This window comes from Salvelinus sp. IW2-2015, unplaced genomic scaffold (assembly GCF_002910315.2).
Source record: "Salvelinus sp. IW2-2015 unplaced genomic scaffold, ASM291031v2 Un_scaffold2824, whole genome shotgun sequence".
NCBI classification, from domain to species: domain Eukaryota; kingdom Metazoa; phylum Chordata; class Actinopteri; order Salmoniformes; family Salmonidae; genus Salvelinus; species Salvelinus sp. IW2-2015.
In genome coordinates, this window is record NW_019944124.1 from 66019 (window position 1) to 85682 (window position 19664).

Sequence of the window (19664 nt, forward strand, 5' to 3'; positions counted from 1 at the left end):
GGTGTTGTAATCGTGACCAGTGAACTGAGATAAAGCGGAGCTTTACCTAGCATAGACCTATAGATGACCTGGAGCCAGTGGGTCTGGTGACGAGTATGTACTCCACATTCCCTTTTTCCCTACATTCTTTCTATCCTTTTAATGATGTAGAGTGAGTTGTGACCCGTCTAATATGCGTTCTAATTAAATTCTGACTTGCCAGGTCCATCGCAGGATGCACACCGGGGAGAGACCTTACCAGTGCTCTGTCTGTGGGGAGAGCTTCAACTCAACAGCAAACCTGAGGAAACACAGATCGTCCCACACTGGAGATAATGGGTCTGCTAACATGAAGAGGGGTCGGCTCCTGAGGTCGTCCCACACTGGAGAGGCGTCTGCTGCTGTTACCGGAGGATTTCAGACTGCTGGAGGTGACGCTCAGGTGAATCATCAGACTATACCTGTGGACTATTCTAACCAGATGGGGGAATAGGACGTCACTGACAGGATTCATTTATTGATTTCTGGCTACGTCATTTGTACAGTTTAAAAGTACAAAGAAATGCCAGAGGATAAAGCCTTTTATAAACTGGGTGGTTCGAGCCCTGAATGCTGATTGGCTGACAGCCGTGGTATATCAGACCGTATACCACGAGTATGACAAAACATTACATTTTTCTGCTCTAATTACGTTGGTAACCAGTTTTATAATAGCAATAAGGCAGCTTGGAGGTTTGTGGTCTATGGCCAGTATACCGCGGCTAAGGGCTGTATCCAGGCACTCTGAGTTGTGTCGTGCTTAACAACAGCCCTTAGCCGCGGTATATTGACCCTATACCACACACCCTCGTGCCTTATTGCTTAAAAATACACGTATTTCATCAGAGTCGGATGGAATACCTTTTTTTAAACTAAACTTGTCTCTTAACTCAACGTACTGTGTGACTCCTCTSCCATTTAGGGAACCGTCGTCACAGATAAACGCTCTCTGGGTCCTGACCAAGACAACGGCTGCAGTCAAACATCTACCTCATATATCCATAGTAACGAAGAGGAGGAGGAGGAAGTTGGTGGTTTGATCAATTCCGAAGGAGAAGAAGTTAATTGGGATTACCTCAGTAAGTAAAAGATTATTGGTGACAAAAAAACAAACAGAATTACAGAAGAACAATGGCACCAGATGGTTGTGGTTGTTGATGTACAGGCTGAATCCTACATAGTGAACTAGATGGTTGTTGATGTACAGGCTGAATCCTACATAGTGAACTAGATGGTTGTTGATGTACAGGCTGAATCCTACATAGTGAACTAGATGGTTGTTGATGTACTGGCTGAATCCTACATAGTGAACTAGATGGTTGTTGATGTACTGGCTGTGAACTAGATGGTTGTTGATGTACAGGCTGAATCCTACATAGTGAACTAGATGGTTGTGTGATGTATTGGCTGAATCTACATAGTGAACTAATGGTTGGTGATGTACTGGCTGAATCCTACATAGTGAACTAGATGGTTGTTGATGTACAGGCTGAATCCTACAGGTGAACTAGATGGTTGTTGATGTACAGGCTGAATCCTACATAGTGAACTAGATGGTTGTTGATGTATTGGCTGAATCCTACATAGTGAACTAGATGGTTGTTGATGTACTTGGCTGAATCCTACATAGTGAACTAGATGGTTGTTGATGTACAGGCTGAATCCTACATAGTGAACTAGATGGTTGTTGATGTACAGGCTGAATCCTACATAGTGAACTAGATGGTTGTTGATGTATTGGCTGAATCCTACATAGTGAACTAGATGGTTGTTGATGTAAGGCTGAATCCTACATAGTGAACTAGATGGTTGTTGATGTATTGGCTGAATCCTACATAGTGAACAGATGGTTGTTGATGTATTGGCTGAATCCTACATAGTGAACTAGATGGTTGTTGATGTACAGGCTGAATCCTACATAGTGACTAGATGGTTGTTGATGTATTGGCTGAATCCTACATAGTGAACTAGATGGTTGGTGATGTATTGGCTGAATCCTACATAGTGAACTAGATGGTTTTGATGTACTGCTGAATCTACATAGTGAACTAGATGGTTGTTGATGTACAGGCTGAATCCTACATAGTGAACTAGATGGTTGTTGATGTACAGGCTGAATCCTACATAGTGAACTAGAATGGTTGTGATGTATTGGCTGAATCCTACATAGTGAACTAGATGGTTGGTGATGTATTGGCTGAATCCTACATAGTGAACAGATGGTTGTTGATGTATTGGCTGAATCCTACATAGTGAACTAGATGGTTGGTGATGTATTGGCTGAATCCTACATAGTGAACTAGATGGTTGGTGATGTATTGGCTGAATCCTACATAGTGAACTAGATGGTTGGTGATGTACAGGCTGAATCCTACATAGTGAACTAGATGGTTGTTGATGTACAGGCTGAATCCTACATAGTGAACTAGATGGTTGTTGATGTACAGGCTGAATCCTACAAGTGAACTAGATGGTTGTTGATGTACAGGCTGAATCCTACATAGTGAACTAGATGGTTGTTGATGTACTGGTGTGAACTAGATGGTGTTTGATGTACAGGCTGAATCCTACATAGTGAACTAGATGGTTGTTGATGTATTGGCTGAATCATCAGGTCCTGGATCTACAGCATTGCAGGGCCCGAAGTCAGTTTCTGAAAAGTTTGAGATCCAAGTTGAAGAAGAAGAAGATGATGATGATGTGGAAGAAGAGGAAATTGGTGGTCTGATCAATTCAGACGGAGAAGAAATTGGTTGGGATCGTCATCGTATCAGTAAGTGATAGAATGTTGATAGTTAGAATGTTGATGATTCACTCGTATCTAACCCATTCCGTTTCATCAACACAGGACAGAGCGTCAGCCGTCCTTCTGACAGCGAGGAGAGTCCCTCCGCATCAGCAGAACCTGAACAAACACAGGAGAAGAATCACAACAACACCAAGTCTCACCACTGCTTTAGATGTGGGAAAGACTTTGCCAACATCTCTAACCTCCGGCGACACCAGAGAGACACTCAGGTTGTTGTCCCCACTGAGTGCCTCTTAAATGATGAGTTCTAATATGGAATTCCACATGGCGTTCTTTGATTCCTTTTCATTGATAGGTCGTTGTGACCCATGTAGAATTCACTTTGTTCCAAATAGACCCTATTCCCTTTGCAGTGTGCTACTTTTGACCAAAGCCCAATGGGCTCTAGTGAACACCAAGGGAATAGGGTGTCAATTGGGACACTGCCCTAAATACTGTAAATCTGACTTGACAGAAGAGAGTTCCGAACACAGATCCAACAGCGAAGCCAGGAAGTCCCACTGCTGCCCAGAATGTGGAAGAGACTGTAAGAAGCTATCAGCTCTACAGAAACACATGAAGATCCACACAGGAGAGAAGCCGTACCCTTGCTCCGTGTGTGGGAAACAGTTCCGTGAAAGAACAGCCCTCCGAGACACCAGAAAGTGCACACGAGAGAAAACCTTACCCTTGCCCCGACTGTGGGAAGAGGTTCGCTCACTCAGGAGCTATGAAGAGACACCTGCTGACACACACCGGAGAAAAACCTTACTCTGCTCTGTGTGTGGAGGAGCTACACCCAGATAGGGCGACTGAGAGAACACGAGCGAACACACAGGTTGGTTCTATGTTAAGTTTAGATGTTCTGCTGTTTAGTCTTTGCTGGCTCCTTTTTAGTCTGCCTATCTTGTAGTATTAGTCATACACATATTTGGGGCTAAATAGGTTTTAGCCTTTTTTAAAAAGCATTTCTACCGCTGTTGCTAATGCACATCAGGTCTGGGCACAAAACTACTCAGAGTAGAAGTGCTGATCTAGGACTGTCCATATAATCTTATTCATTATGATCTAAAAGGCTAAACTGATCCTAGATCAGTACTCCTACTCTGAGTAGTAGCAAGTAAGTAAGTAAGTAGAAGTGCTGATCTAGGACCTGTCCATAAATCTTATTCACTATGATCTAAACTGATCCTAGATCAGTACTCCTACTCTGAGAGGTGTTGTGAATACGGGCCCAGCTCGTTTGTCAAATAATTGGGCAAAAGATCAGAATTAGGCTGCCTGTGTAAACGTAACCTTTGTGATTTCTGCGTGTAATAAAAAGTGGTCTACACATAAAATGCATTTATTATTATTATTTATTATTATTATAAACAGCGAGGAGAAACACCGACTGTTCCATCTGTTGGAGGAGCTTCTCCAAAGCCACGGCCTCGTCGCTCACTTCAGGTAAAGCACTTTGGGACAACTACTGATGTTTAAACAGGCTTTATTAAATACATTTGTGATACACTGATTAATTCATGAATTGATGTTTTGATTGATTCAGGACTCACACTGGAGAGAGACCCTACGGCTGTGAGGAGTGTGGGAAGAGCTACGTACGAACCCAGAACCTCCGAGCCCATCAGAGGAAAAGTCACAGCAGCTCACTACCAAACCTGGGACTGGGACAGGGGAAGACCTGGCTGCAAGGGTGAAGAGTGAAGAGGATTCTGTTAGTATCAGTGATGAAGAGGAGAAGGAGTTGATGCTAGCAGGGTGGAGGAAAACGACGACTAGCCTTACACATTAGGACAGCTTCCTCTTTGTGCTGACCATCTCTAGACACCGAATGAATACAATGGACCAAAACAAGGACCAGCCGTCCACATAGGATTTGCTGCATCCAAAATGGTACTCTATTCTAAATACCAGGTTCTGGTCAAAACTAGTGCACTACATAGGGAATAGGGTGTCATTTGGGATGCAGATAGTCTTTGTGGTGATGATCTGTAGACAAAGAACAAATAGAATGGACTGTAGTTCTAAATTCCACCAGAGGAGGGCAGCAAAGTCGGACGAAAATTATTAGTGTTGAGAAATTGAGTTTGATCTAAAACATACACTACATGACTAAAAGTATGTGGACACCTGCTCATCTAACATCTCATTCCAAAATCATTGACATTAATATGGATCGGTCCCAACTTTGCTGCTATAAACGCCTCCACCTCTTCTGGGAAGGCTTTCCACTAGATGTTGGAACATTGCTGCGGGGACTTGCTTACATTCAGCCACAAGTGCATTAGTGAGGTCGGGTACTGATGTTGGGCGATTAGGCCTGGCTCGCAGTCGGCGTTCCAATTCATCCCAAAGGTGTTCGATGGGGTTGAGGTCAGGGCTCTGTGCAGGACAGTCAAGTTCTTCCACACTGATCTGAACAAACCATTTCTGTATGACCTCACTTTGTGCACGAGGCATTGTCATGCTTAAACAGGAAAAGGCCTTCCCAAACTGTTGTCACAAAGTTGGAAGCACAGAATCGTCTAGAATGTCATTGTATGCTGTAGCTTAAGATTGGTGGCGAACTTTACACCACTCTGCCCGACGCTTGGTATTGAGCATGGTGATCTTAGGCTGTGTGTGGCTGCTCGGCCATGGAAACACATTTCGTGAAGCTCCCGACAAACATTTATTGTGCTGATGTTGCTTCCAGAGGCGATTTGGAACTCGGTAGTGAGTGTTGCAACCGAGGACAGGCGATTTTTACACACTTCAGCACTCTGCGGTCCTGCTCTGTGAGCTTGTGGTGGTCTACGCTTGTGTGGCCTACCACTTGTGTGGCTACCGCTTTGTGTGGCTACCGCTTGTGTGGCCTACCGCTTTGTGTGGCCTACCGCTTTGTGTGGCCTACCGCTTTTGTGTGGCTACCGCTTTGTGTGGCCTACCGCTTTGTGGTAGGCCTACCGCTTGTGGGGTAACCGCTTTGTGTGGCCTACCGCTTTGTGTGGCCTACCGCTTGTGTGGCCTACCGCTTTGTGTGCCTACCGCTTTGTGTGGCCTACCGCTTTGTGTGGCCTACCGCTTTGTGTGGCCTACCGTTTTTGTGTGCCTACCGCTTGTGTGGCTACCGCTTTGTGTGGCTACCACTTTGTGTGGCCTACCGCTTGTGTGGCTACCGCTTTTGTGTGGGCCTACCGCTTTGTGTGGCCCCCCTACGCTTTGGTGTGGTCCTACGCTTTGTGTGGTCCTACCACTTGTGTGGCCTACCGCTTTGTGGTGGCCTACCGCTTTGTGTGGCCTACCGCTTTGTGTGGTTCTACCGCTTTGTGTGCCTACCGCTTTGTGTGGCCTACCGCTTTGGTGTGGCCTACCGCTTTGTGTGGCCTACGCTTTGTGTGGCCTACCGCTTTGTGTGGCTACCGCTTTGTGTGGCCTACCGCTTGTGTGGCTACCGCTTTTGTGTGCCTACCGCTTTGTGTGGCCTACCGCTTGTGGCCTACGCGCACTTTGTGTGGCCTACCACTTTGTTGTGGCTCACATTGCGGCTGAGCCGTCTTTGCTCCAAGAAGTTTCCACTTCACAATAACAGCACTTTACAGTAGTTGAAAGGTGCATCCTATGACGGTGCCACATTGAAAGTCACTGAGCTCATCAGTAAGGCCTTTTTACTAGTTTGTCTATGGAGATTGCATGGTTGTGTCGATTTTAAACACCTGTCAGCAACGGATGTGACTTAAATAGCCGAATCCACTAATTTGAAAGGGTGTCCACATACTTTTGTATATATATATAGTGTATAGAAGGGTTGTCTTAATTTTTTTTAACTGCATTGTTGGTTAGGGGCTCGTAAGTAAGCATTTCACTGTAAAGTCTACACCTGTTGTATTCAGCGCATGTGACTAATAACATTTAATAGTCACGAAAATGATGCGTGCAAGTGGATGGGGCAGAAGGCCATGAGTTGTTATGATTCTGAACGTCATATAGCAAGCAACAGTGACAAGAAGCTGCCATAGTTTCACCTTGTTCTCGATACCATGTCTTTTGTGACTGATGTCTCATCTACGCTAATATGGCTAAAATGCACTAGCTAGCTAACCAACAACTGTAAAGATCTATTTGAGCAATGTTTGAACAAGTGCTCATTGTGAAAATGTATTGGTTTTCAATAAAACATTTGGAGAATAAAAATATAGTTTACAATTGTCAACAATATAAGCCAACCACGCCTGTTTTTCCCCAAAGTTGCGCCTCACTGTAGTTGCTAAACAACCAACCCATCTACTGACACGAACATTCCGTTGAATGACAGTCAGGTTTGGAGAACCGACTGAAGAGATTCTGCAATATGTTAAATTCCTTCACATTTTATCAATATTGTCAAATTCCTGGTGGTGCCAATCATAAACCCAGTGCGTTGTAGCCAACACGTGCAATACCACCACTCACTGACGTCTATGCACAATCAATGTCATGATTGAATAAATACCCTTAAAAACCTGCTCCTTTCCCTAGATTTACGAATCATTATGTTTTAATAAGTCACTAGGGTCTATTGCAGTTTACCAGGCATGTCCCTTCCCTCATTTTTACTGCCTTTCTCCTCCAATACGTAGCGGTAGAGCGCCAGAAGCTGCTCACTGACCGAAGAAGAATATCCGGAAGTAGGTGGATGCAGGCGCAAGTTAGCTACTTCACTTCAAAATACTGAAAAATATGTCATATGCCATTTCTGATACGGTTGTGATTGGCATAGACATTCGCCCGTCTGTCAAAAACATGATGTAACTCTAACGAGTTAGACGCGAGGAGGCACAACAACTTTGGTAACTTAGCTTGTTTAGCTAACAAGTTAGCTGTCAAATAGTTTCACGACAACTGGACCGACCCCCGTTCTGAGGTGACAGTTGGTTTCAGTGGAATTTCTCCAAACCCCAAAGTCTACTGAAGAACTGTTGGGTCGATTCACAATGGAATAGGTGAGAAAGCGCACATCTAGTAACAAACGCTCGCTAGGTAGCTAGCTAGCGCCATGGTTTGTTGTCATACCAAATGTTAGTGGCTAGTTATCGTAGAATAAAAGGCAAGCGGTCAGTTGATTCCTGGGTTATTGCTCCATCTAATGATCGTTATATTCCAWTACAGTAAGTAATGGTAGTAAATGCAATCTTTAGCGGTCTGTCAGATTCATAKTGTAGGCCGCAGATTTATCCCTGACTAAAGACCACGTGACCTGGCCAGGAACACTCTGGGCCTTGTGGAGCGTTTCCTGATCAGATCGTATTGGCCTGTTCCAAGTGGCACCCGATTCCCTATATAGTGCACTGCCTTTGACCAGGGTCCATAGGACTGAAGCATTGTYCTATGTAGCCATTTGGGAAGGAGACATTGTCAGGGTAAAACTCATGGTCATAGTAGTATAATAATACATTGTAGTTGGCATCAGACATCCCTCTGTTCCATCATTGTATCTGTGGCAGATAACCACTAGGCTACAAGCATTGGGACAGTCACTAGTTAGAATTTTATTTATAACATTTMTATTTAACTAGGCAAGTCAGTTAAGAACAAATTGTTATTTACAATGACGGCCTACACCGGCCAAACCCAGAAGACGCTGGGACAATTGTGCGCRGCCCTATGGTACTCCCAATCACAGCAGACACCCTGGATTCGAACCAGGGTGTCTGTAGTGAAGCCTCCAGCACTGAGATACAGTGCCTTAGACTGCTGCGCCACTCGGGAGCCTTCCGGAATCCCCCTAGCCGACTAGGTGAAAAATCTGTTGATGTGCCCTCGAGCAAGGCACTTAACCCGAATTGCTCCTGTAAATCGCTCTGGATTAGWGTGTCTATTAAATGACTAAAATGTAATGTCAACATTTATTGTAGGACGGTGATGGCAGATCCAGCCTGTCTAACTCCTGTCCTACTCGACCTAAACCACATATGTCAGAGTCAAGGCCCGCGGGGCCACATCCGGTGCCCGCGAGAAGGTTTTTTACGGCCCCTGGGATGATCTTGATTTATTATTAGAACCGGCCCGCAGACCGCAGCAAGCCGGCAGCCCGCAGATCTTTTACACGCACCAATACTACATTTCCCACAATGCAACGGTGACGCACCGAGCAGTAGGCTGCTTCATTTCAATATTATTTGGCACAGCAGTCGTCAGCATCACAGTAAAATAACTTTCAGATACCCATCAAAAATGCAAACGGAAGGTGGACACTGAGAACCGGGGTTTTCAAAACAAGGTGGAGTCGGAGTATATGTTCACGGGAGGTAGCTGGAAAACCTGTGTGTCTTCTGTGTGGAGAAAGTGTGGCAGGTACTGAAAGAGTAAAATCTGAGACGACATTATTGAAACGAAACACGCGGACAAAAAAACAAGAATATGGACATGGAACAAAGGCTACAAAAGGCAGAGGAATTAAAACGAGGCCTCAAAATCTCGACAGCTCTGTTCAAAAAAAGCCAAATCAAGCCAGGCGCTGTCAAGCCAGTTTTATTTTTGGCAGAAGAGATCGCTAAATCAGCCCGGCCATTTACGGAGGGGGATTTCATCAAAAACTGCATGATTAAAGTTGTGACGAAGTTTGCCAGAAAAAAGGCAACTCTTTAAATGTGAGTCTAGCAGAAACACCATTGCGAGAGAGTAGACCAGTTGTCCATCAATCTAAAAGAGCAAGCTTGTGAAAAAGGGAAAAGATTTCATTGCATATTCCTTGGCTGGGGATGAGAGCACCGACATTTCTGACATTGCCCAGTTGTCAATTTTCATCCGCGGAGTGGACTCCAGCCTAACGGTTGACAGAGGAGTTTTTGGCTTTACGTCCTATGCATGGCACAAACTACGGGGCATGATTTGTATGAAGAGTGCAAGATGTGTAAATGAGATGGAGCTGCCTTGGGAAAAACTCGTGGGTTTGACAACCACGGAGCACCTGCGATGTGTGGACACAGGAGCGGACTGGTGGCGAAGATACCGGGAAAAGATGCAAGAGGAAACGCGACAGTGAGCTGACAGCTTATCATTGTATCATACACCAGGAAGCGTTGTGCGGTAAAGCCTTGAAAAAAATGGAGCATGTAATGAGCATCATCACGCGCACAGTTAACTTTATCAGAGCCAAAGGTTTGAATCACCGCCAGTTCAAGGCATTTGCTGACGGAGTTAGAAAACGGAGCATGGTGATTTGCCTTATCACACAGAGGTCGCGAGGCTAAGCCAAGGAAAGGTGCTTCAAAGATGTTTCGAGCTTCGTGAGGAGTTTGTCTGTTCTTGGACAGCAAAGGGAAAGACACAACACAACTCCGAGACGAAATGTTTCTGTGTTGAAATGGCTTTTCTGTGCTTGACAATACGAGTCATCTGAATGCAATGAACTTGCAGCTGCAGGGCGGATCATGTCATCTCTGATATTACGTACAGTGAAGGCATTTAAACCAAAACTGACTCTGTGGGAGACGCAGATGCGGAAAGAAAATTTGAGCCACTTTCCCAGCTGCCAGACCATGAAAGAGAAGCTCTCTACCAGGCGTTCCCGAGCGCACAGTTGGCTTGATAAAATAGGTATGCTTGCCGCTGACTTCGACGCCGATTTGCTGACTTTGAAGCCACAAAAAAGCAGGTTGGAACTGCTCGGTAACCCATTTGCTGTTGACGTGGAAAGCTCACCACCAAACCTCCAAATGGAGTGATTGACCTTCCAATGCAATTGATGCACTGAGGGCAAAATATGCGGCAGGGTGCTGCGAGTTCGCCCGTTTCCTCCCCGACACAATGCCCCAGCTGCGCATCCAGGCTGCTCAAACGTTCTGTCTATGTTTGGCAGCACATACCTGGTGAACAACTGTTTTCTTTGATGAACCTGGAACAAACATCACACAGAAGTCGACTTACTGCTGAACACCCTCCACTCAATTCTGAGGATTTCCTCAGCTCAGAGCCTTACCGCCGAACATTGATGAACTTGTGGAAAAGATGGGACACCACAAGTATCACCCTCAACCTCAAACAAGTGAACATTACTGTGCAATCACATATTTAGAGTTTTTACTCAGTTTCAAGTTAAAAGTTAAAGTTTAATATTTGTTTTCACTGCATGTACTTCTCCTTAAACAAAGTGTTTGTTTTTGATTAATAGATGTTTGCACTTTATTTTATTGTATTTCAATCCAATTATATTAAAAATATTTCAGTTGAGTGGATGATAGAAAATTGCTATTATTGTTTTTTTCTTTGAAGTAAATTTAGCCCACTTTTGCTAAATAGAAAATATAGGCTACTGATGGTGCCTTGAAATACCGGTTTCTTTCATTTAATGTTCATGTTTATGGGGATTTTTATATAAAGGAAATTTGTCTTTTGTGTCTGTTGAAAATAAAGTTACTGACAGAGCATAAGAAAATATTGCTTTATTATCTGATCATATTGAATATATTTGTTAGGTTTTCAGTAGGTTCAATTAGGTTCACTAAACTATAGCGTCATTAAAATTTTTTCAAGATGAACATTCGAACAGTCCGGCCCTCGGCTTGTAGCTAAATTTTTTATTGTTGGGGGCCCTCCGTCCATTTGACTTTGACACCCCTGACCTAAACCCACACAGTCACCGTTCCTGTCAGGATCCACAGGAACCAGAGAACCTGAGGGCCCAAGCTGCTTAAGTTGACTGGGATTCTCTTTTTAGTAAGTTGGAATGTTTGAATTTGAATTGTTTGGGACAGAAAGTCATTTAACAGAAAATGACTTATCGTTGACTGATTTACGTTCATCATCTAACTCGGTGTTTTTCAACCTGGTCCTGGGGACCCAAAGGGGTGCACTTGTGTTTTGCCCACTCACACACTTTCAACTAATCAACTCATCATCAACCCTTCATTTGAATCAGGTGTTTTAAAAAAATAAAAAAAAAAATGTACCCATTTGGGTCCCTGGGACCAGGATTGGAAAAAACATGGTTAACCCAGATGTGTTGAATTCATGTATTCCACCAATCAAACTAATGTTATAACGCATTAGTGGCATCATTCACACAGGAGAGAGACAACCTCCATCAGGAGCAGCTCAACAACACCAGGAGAATCAGCAGAAACCCAAGACATTTCACGCCTGTCCAGTGTGTGGAAGACACGCCAAAAGTTACCATCCTGCAGACCACATGAGGATCCACACGGGAGAGAAGCCGTACCCCTGCCCCGACTGGGCAAGAAGTTCGCTCACCTGGGAGCCATGAGACGACACCTACTCACACACACGGGAGAGAAGCCTTACTCCGCTCTGTGTGTGGGAAGAGTTTCACCCAATCAGGACATCTGAAAGAGCACCAACAGTCTCACTCCGGAGAGAAGCACCACTGTCTGATCTGTCTGAAACAGTAATCAGAGCAGAAGATCTGAAGATTCACCACAGAGTTCACACGGGAGAAAGGCCCTACCGCTGTGCAGAGTGTGGCAAGAGCTACATCAGGTCAAAGAATCTCCGGGCTCACAAGCTGACTCACCAGAGGACAGGAAGTGGTAAAAGGACGGGGAGATGGCAGCTACTATCCAGGGTGAGTTGGAAGATCATTTATTAATAATAAACCATGCATAAAGGACTGGGGTGTCCCGAACAGAGTGAGCCTAGACCTGGACTAAGAAGAGCTTTTAATGGAGAATCTCTATTGAGAATGCTTGTTAGCCAGCACTAGGCCCATTGAAATGCTTGTTAGGCCAGCACTAGGCCCATTGAGAATGCTTGTTAGCCAGCACTAGGCCCATTGAAATGCTTGTTAGGCCAGCACTAGGCCCATTGAAATGCTTGTTAGGCCAGCACTAGGCCCATTGAGAATGCTTGTTAGCCAGCACTAGGCCCATTAGAATGCTTGTTAGGCCAGCACTAGGCCCATTAGAATGCTTGTTAGGCCAGCACTAGGCCCATTGAGAATGCTGTTAGGCCAGCACTAGCCCATTCAGAATGCTTGTTAGGCCAGCACTAGGCCCATTGATAATGCTTGTTAGGCCAGCACTAGGCCCATTGATAATGCTTGTTAGGCCAGCACTAGGCCATCAGAATGCTTTTAGGCCAGCACTAGCCCATGATAATGCTTGTTAGGCCAGCACTAGGCCCATTCAGAATGCTTGTTAGGCCAGCAATGGCCCATTGATAATGCTTGTTAGGCCAGCACTAGGCCCATTGATAATGCTTGTTAGGCCAGCACTAGCCCATTGAGAATGCTTGTTAGGCCAGCACTAGGCCCATTGAGAATGCTTGTTAGGCCAGCACTAGGCCCATTAGAATGCTTGTTAGGCCAGCACTAGGCCCATTCAGAATGCTTGTTAGGCCAGCACTAGGCCCATTAGAGCGTTCCAGAATAGGCCATAGATGCGTTTTAGGCCAGCACTAGGCCCATTGAGAATGCTTGTTAGGCCAGCACTAGGCCCATTGATAATGCTTGTTAGGCCAGCACTAGGCCCATTAGAATGCTGTTAGGCCAGACTAGCCCATTCAGAATGCTTGTTAGGCCAGCACTAGGCCATGATACGTCCAGAAGCCCATTGAGAATGCTTGTTAGGCCAGCACTAGGCCCATTGGATAATGCTTGTTAGGCGCCACTAGGCCCATTCAGAATTGCTTGTTAGGCCGCACTAGGGCCATTGATAATGCTTGTTAGGCCAGCACAGGCCATAGAATGCTTGTAGGCCAGCACTAGGCCCATTGACAATGCTTGTTAGGCCTGCACTAGGCCCATTTAAATGCTTGTTAGGCCAGCACTAGGCACATTGAGAATGTTGTTAGGCCAGCACTAGGCCCATTCAGAATGCTTGTTAGGCCAGACTAGGCCCATTGAAATGCTTTGTTAGGCCAGCACTAGGGCCCATTAAGAATGCTTGTTAGGCCAGCACTAGGCCCATTGATAATGCTTGTTAGGCCAGCACTAGGCCCATTCAGAATGCTTGTTAGGCCAGCACTAGACCCATGAGAATGCTTGTTAGGCCAGCACTAGGCCCATGGGACATGCTTGTTAGGCCGGCACTAGCCCATTGATAATGCTTGTTAGGCCAGCACTAGGCCCATTGAGAATGCTTGTTAGGCCAGCACTAGGCCCATTGATAATGCTTTTAGGCCAGCACTAGGCCCATTGAAATGCTTGTTAGGCCAACACTGGCCATTGATAATGCTTGTTAGGCCGCACTAGGCCCATTGAGAAATGCTTGTTAGGCCAGGGCACTAGGCCCATTGATAATGCTTTTTAGGCCGCACTAGGCCCATTGAGAATGCTTGTTAGGCCGGGACTAGGCCCATTGATAATGCTTGTTAGGCCAGCACTAGGCCCATTGATAATGCTGTAGGCCAGCACTAGCCCATTGAAATGCTTGTTAGGCCAGCACTAGGCCCATTGAGAATGCTTGTTAGCCAGCACTAGCCCATTGAAATGCTTGTAGCCAGCACTAGGCCCATTGATAATCTTGTTAGGCCAGCACTAGGCCCATTGATAATGCTTGTTAGGCCAGCACTAGGCCCATTGAGAATGCTTGTGTAGGCCAGCACTAGGCCCATTGAGAATGCTTGTTAGGCCAGCCCTAGGCCCATTGAGAATGCTTGTTAGGCCGCACTAGCCCATTTGAGAATGCTTGTGTCCAGCACTAGGCCCATTGATAATTACTTGTTGGTCCAGACTAGGCCCATTCTGTGTCTGGGAAACTGTCCCCAGGAGGTTTTCCTGACCACGTGACCTGATGATGATGATGATTAGTTCTACATTGAGACTAAAGATGCCTGTACATCAATAGCTGTGTCATAAATGAACAAACATGTGCTTTGTCTTTCTCTCTGCCTGCCAGTGAAAGTGAAGGAGGAGGAAGAAGAGGAGGAGGTTGGTGGTTTTATCAATGCTGAAGGAGAGGAGGAGGAAGAGGAGTCGGTTGGTGGTTTCATCAATGCTGAAGGAGAGGAGGAAGAGGAGTCGGTTGGTGGTTTCATCAATGCTGAAGGAGAGGAGGAAGAGGAGTCGGTTGGTGGTTTCATCAATGCTGAAGGAGAGGAAGTTGGCTGGAGTTTCCCTGATCTCAGTAAGTAGAGGCAGAATGGTGACACAATCAGTTGTATTGGTCGTGTGTTCCAATTGACACCCTATTCATTTTATAGTGCACTTTTGACCAGAGCCCTGTGGGGAATAGGGTGCCATTCTGGACACAACCTAGACCCCTTGTTGGCTTATTTACCCACCCAATTATTTAACTCACAAATTATCTCCACAGGAGAGAGTCCGTAATACCAACCTATCACCACAGGAGAGTCCGTAATARCAACCTATCACCACAGGAGAGAGTCCTGTCCATGGCTCTGGTAGTCTCATTATAACCAAAAATACCAACCAGTGAAAGTTGACATTGTGTTTCCAAATGCTATCACCAAGAGGTAGAATATGTAGTGAAAACAATAGGGGTCCTAAAATGGAACTTTGAGGAACACCGAAACTTACAATTCAGAAGACAAACCGTCCACAGAGACAAACTGATATCTTTTCATGACAGATAAGATCTAAACCAGGCCAGAACTTGTCTGTGTAGACCAATTAGGGTTACCAAGCTCTCCAAAGAATGTGGTGATCGATGGAGTCAAAAGCAACACTAAGGTCTAGGAGCACGAGACAGATGCAGAGCCTTGGTCTGACGCATTAAAAGGTAATTTACCACCTTCACGAGTGCAGTCTCGTGCTATGATGGTGTCTAAAACCAGACTAAGCGTTTCATATACATTATTTGTGTTCAGGAAGGCAGTTCAACAATTTGAGAAGAATGGGAGATTCGATATAGGCCAATATTTGTATTTATTTTCTGGGTCAAGATTTGGCTTTTCAGGAGAGTCTTTATTACTGCCACTTTTAGTGAGTTTGGTCCACATCCAGAGGATAGGGAGCGTTTATTATGTTCAACATAGGAGGACAAGTACAGGAAGTAGCTCTTTCAGTAGTTTAGTTGGAATAGGGTCTAGTAGCAGCTGGAAGGTTTAGAGACCATGACTTTTTTTCATTAATATTTGCGAGAGATACAGGATTAAAAAAACTCTAGTGTCTCCTTGATCCGAGGTCCTGGCAGTTCTGTTCAGACTCAGGACTACTGAGTTTTGGAGAAATATGCAGATTCAAAGCGCGTCTGTAATTGCTTTCTGATGATCATGATCCTTTCGTCAAAGAGGTGCCTGAAAATGATCACTGCTGAAGTGAAGGCATCCTTTCTTGTGAATGCTGCTTTTTAGTTAGTTTTGCAACAGTATAAACATACACTTTGATTGTCTTTATTCTCCTCAATCAGGTTGAAAAGTAGACTGATCGAGCAGCTAATCGAGGCTCTTTGATATTGCACGGTACTGTCTTTCCAAGCTAGTCAGAAGACTTCCAGTTGGTGGAGCGCCATTCTTTCCAATTTTCTGGAAGCTTGTTTCAGGTCTCAGGTATTTTCTGGAAGCTTGTTCAGGTCTTGGGTATTTTCCTGGAAGCTTGTCCTGCAGGCTATATTTCTGGAGGCTTGTCTCAGGTATTTTTGTCTGGAAGCTTTGTCCTCAGGTATTTTCTGGAAGCTTGTTTCAGGTCTCAGGTATTTTCTGGAAGCTGTTCAGGTCTCGGGTATTTCTGTATAGCAAAGGGAGTTAATTTCTTGTGACAAATGTTTTTTTGTTTTTAGAGGTGTGACTGCCATCTAGGTATTAACGCAGTTAATGTAGATACCCGGTTAGGGGTTAATTGATTTTCACTGGTGCTAACTGATGTCCTTGGGGTAGGGGAAGGGAGTCGGGAAGGGCATCTAGGAATTTTGTGGTTGTCTGAGAATTTATAGCAAGCTTTTGGATTCCTTGGTTGGGGTCTGAGCAGAATTATTTGTTGCGATTCAAACGTAATAAAATGGTGGTCCTGATATCCAGGTTATGAGAAATTACAATCATTTATTCCACGGGAAACTAATCCAGAATATGACTGTGCAGTGGTAGGTCCAGAGACCATGTGGACAAAACCACTGATGTCGTTATGCTCCGAAAGACTTTTGGAGTGGTGTGGACTTCTCCATGTGAATATTAAATCCCAAAAATGTGAATATTATCTGCCATGACTACAAGTGCGATAGGAATTCAGTGAGGAACGCTGTATATGGCCCAGGAGGCCTGTAAACAGTAGCTATAAAAAGTGTTGGGTAGGCTGCATAGATTTCATGACTAAAGCTCAAAAGACAAACTGTCTTTTTTTAAATTGAAATTTGCTGTCAAATGTTAGCAACACCTCCGCCTTTGGGGATGCGCGGGGATTGGTCACTAGTGTAACCAGGAGGGAGGCCTCCATTTTAACTCAGTAAATTCACATGCAAGATTATTATCAGTGATTAGTTAATTGACTATAACTGCCTGAAGTGAGGGATCTAACATTAGTAGCCTATTTTGAGTTGTGAGGTATCACAGTTCTTTAAATAATGCAGGATGGAGGGTCTTTATTCCAGTGAGATTGCTAAGGAACAAACCGCCATGTTTAGTTTTGCTCAACCTAGTCGAGGCACAGACACGGTCTCAATGGGTTAGCTGAGCTGACTACACTGACTTGCTAGTGGCAGCTCCACTAAGCTGGCAGGCTGGCTAACAGCCTGCTGCCTGGCCTGCACCCTATTTCATTGTGAGATAGAGGAGTTAGAGCCCTGTCTATGTGTAGATAAGATGAGAGCACCCCTCCAGCTAGGATGGAGTCCGTCACTCCTCACAGCCAGGCTTGGTCCTGTTTGTGGGTGAGTTCCAGAAAGAGGGCCAATATCTACAAATTTATCTTTTGGAGGGGCAGAAAACAGTTTTCAACCAGCGATTGAGTTGTGAGACTCTGCTGTAGAGCTCATCACTCCTCCTAACTGGGAGGGGGCCAGAGACTCTGCTGTAGAGCTCATCACTCCCCCTAACTGGGAGGGGGCCAAAGACTCTGCTGTAGAGCTCATCACTCCCCCTAACTGGGAGGGGGCCAGAGACAATTACTCGATGCAGACCTCTTTCTAGCTGATTTACAGGCTGAAGCGAAGTTATGTTATGTTATGAAGCTATGTTATGTTATGTTATGAAGCTAAGTTGCGCTTGGTGACCTCTGACTGTTTTATCCTAACATCGTTGGTGCCGACGTGGATAACAATATCTCTATACTCTCTACACTCACCAGTTTTAGCCTTAGCCAGCACCATCTTCAGATTAGCATTTACGTCTGTAGCCCTGCCCCCTGGTAAACAGTGTATGATCGCTGGATGATTAATTTTAAGTCTAATACTATGGGTAATGGAGTCGCCAATGACAAGGGTTTTCAATTTGTCAGAGCTAATGGTGGGAGGCTTCGGCGTCTCAGACCCCGTAACGGGAGGAGGAGAGACCAGAGATGCTCGGCCTCTGACTCATACTCGTTGCTTAATGGGAGGAACCGGTTGAGCCAACAGCATTTCCTTCCAGAAGCCATGAGAAATTGTCTGGCTGCGGGGACTGTGCGAGGGATTTATACTACTATCTGTACTTACTGGTGGCACAGACGCTGTTTCACCCTTTTCTACACTTAAATTACCCTTGCCTAACGATTGCGTCTGAAGCTGGGCTTGCAGCAAGACTATCCTCACCATAAGGTGATCGTTCTCCTGTATATTATGAGTACAGCGACTGCAATTAGAAGGCATAATGTTAATGTTACTACTTAGCTTCGGCTGGTGAAGGTCCTGTAGAATCACGTCCAGATAAAGCGTCCGGAGTGAAAAAGTTGAATGGAGAAAAAAAATAGAGCGAGGACAAAACTAAGATGTTGACAAATTTGTTAAATGCAAAGTTTTAATTAAATGGTTAATGAAAGTAAAATTAAAAGTTTAGCAGGTAGCCGAGAAGCAACAAAATTGTTATTTATAACCCATAATACCAACCTATCTCTACAGGTGAGAGTCCTGTCCATGGCTCTTCTGGTAGTGAAGGAGGAAGTCCCCCAACATCACACATTAACAAGGTGGGAGAAAAAATGACCAATATTTTATGAGATTAAATTATTTATTTTTTAAATGCTACACAGGGAACCTTCTAAGCTGATGTCATAGTTCTCAGGTCTTGAAACCTTCTAAGCTGATGTCATAGTTCTAAGGTCTTGAACCATCTAAGCTGATGTCATAGTTCTCAGGTCTTGAACCTTCAAACTGATGTCATAGTTCTCAGGTCTTCAAAAACCTTCTAAGCTGATGTCATAGTTCTCAGGTCTTGAACCTTCTAAAGCTGATGGTCATAATTCTCAGGTCTTGAACCTTCTAAGCTGATGTCATATTATCAGTCTTAACTTCTAAGCTGATGTCATAATTCTCAGTCTTGAACCTTCTAAGCTGAGTCATAGTTCTCAGTCTTAACCTTTCTAAGCTGATGCTAATAGTTCTCAGGTCTTGAACCTCTAAGCTGATGTCAAATTATCAGTTCTTGAACCTTCTAAGCTGATTCATAATTCTCAGGTCTTGAACCCTTCTAAGCTATGTCATATTCTCATGTCTTGAACCTTCTAAGCTGATGTCATAGTTCTCAGGTCTTGACAGATTGAACAGAAGTCTGTATTTGTGTTTATAAATAGAGTTCAACATGGTTATTGATATGTTTTCATTGTAGGATCCCGGTGACCAATCCAGCACCAAAGCTACAGAGTCCCAGGGCCTGATCCAAGACATGAGGAGGACATCACTCAAACACCTGGGATCAACGTTCATATTGTAGAAGAGGAGAAGAGGAAGGAAAGAGAGGATGAAGTTGTGGTTTCATCAATTCTGAAGGAGAAGAATTTGACTGGGAATTCTGTTCAACATAGTAAGTGGAGCAGAACGCTGACTGTCTTCAGTTGACTGGGTTCTGTTCAACA

The 19664-nt window shown here is 44.6% G+C and overlaps 2 protein-coding genes across 4 annotated transcripts in view; both read left to right on the forward strand.

Annotated features, from left to right (window-relative positions):
* The window catches only part of LOC112074807 (zinc finger protein 585A), a 31226-nt gene extending 28084 nt beyond the window's left edge, over window positions 1–3142 (forward strand). The window contains exons 12-15 of one of the 3 annotated variants that reach the window (XM_070440681.1): window positions 203–421; window positions 941–1097; window positions 2633–2791; window positions 2867–3142. In XM_070440681.1, the coding sequence (XP_070296782.1) occupies window positions 203–421; window positions 941–1097; window positions 2633–2791; window positions 2867–3078 (747 nt within the window). In that variant the 3' untranslated portion in view covers window positions 3079–3142. The remainder of the gene's footprint in view (window positions 1–202; window positions 422–940; window positions 1098–2632; window positions 2792–2866) is intronic. The other 2 variants (XM_070440682.1, XM_070440683.1) reach the window with 2 other exon arrangements.
* Window positions 3143–7376: 4234 nt separating this feature from the next.
* The window catches only part of LOC112074806 (zinc finger protein 660), a 13629-nt gene continuing 1341 nt past the window's right edge, over window positions 7377–19664 (forward strand). The window contains 10 exon segments of the mRNA XM_024141908.2: window positions 7377–7770; window positions 8683–8741; window positions 11406–11485; window positions 11836–11997; window positions 12000–12071; window positions 12074–12172; window positions 12175–12350; window positions 14623–14850; window positions 18712–18779; window positions 19418–19612. Coding sequence (XP_023997676.2) covers window positions 11958–11997; window positions 12000–12071; window positions 12074–12172; window positions 12175–12350; window positions 14623–14625 — 390 coding nt within the window. The 5' untranslated portion in view covers window positions 7377–7770; window positions 8683–8741; window positions 11406–11485; window positions 11836–11957 and the 3' untranslated portion in view covers window positions 14626–14850; window positions 18712–18779; window positions 19418–19612.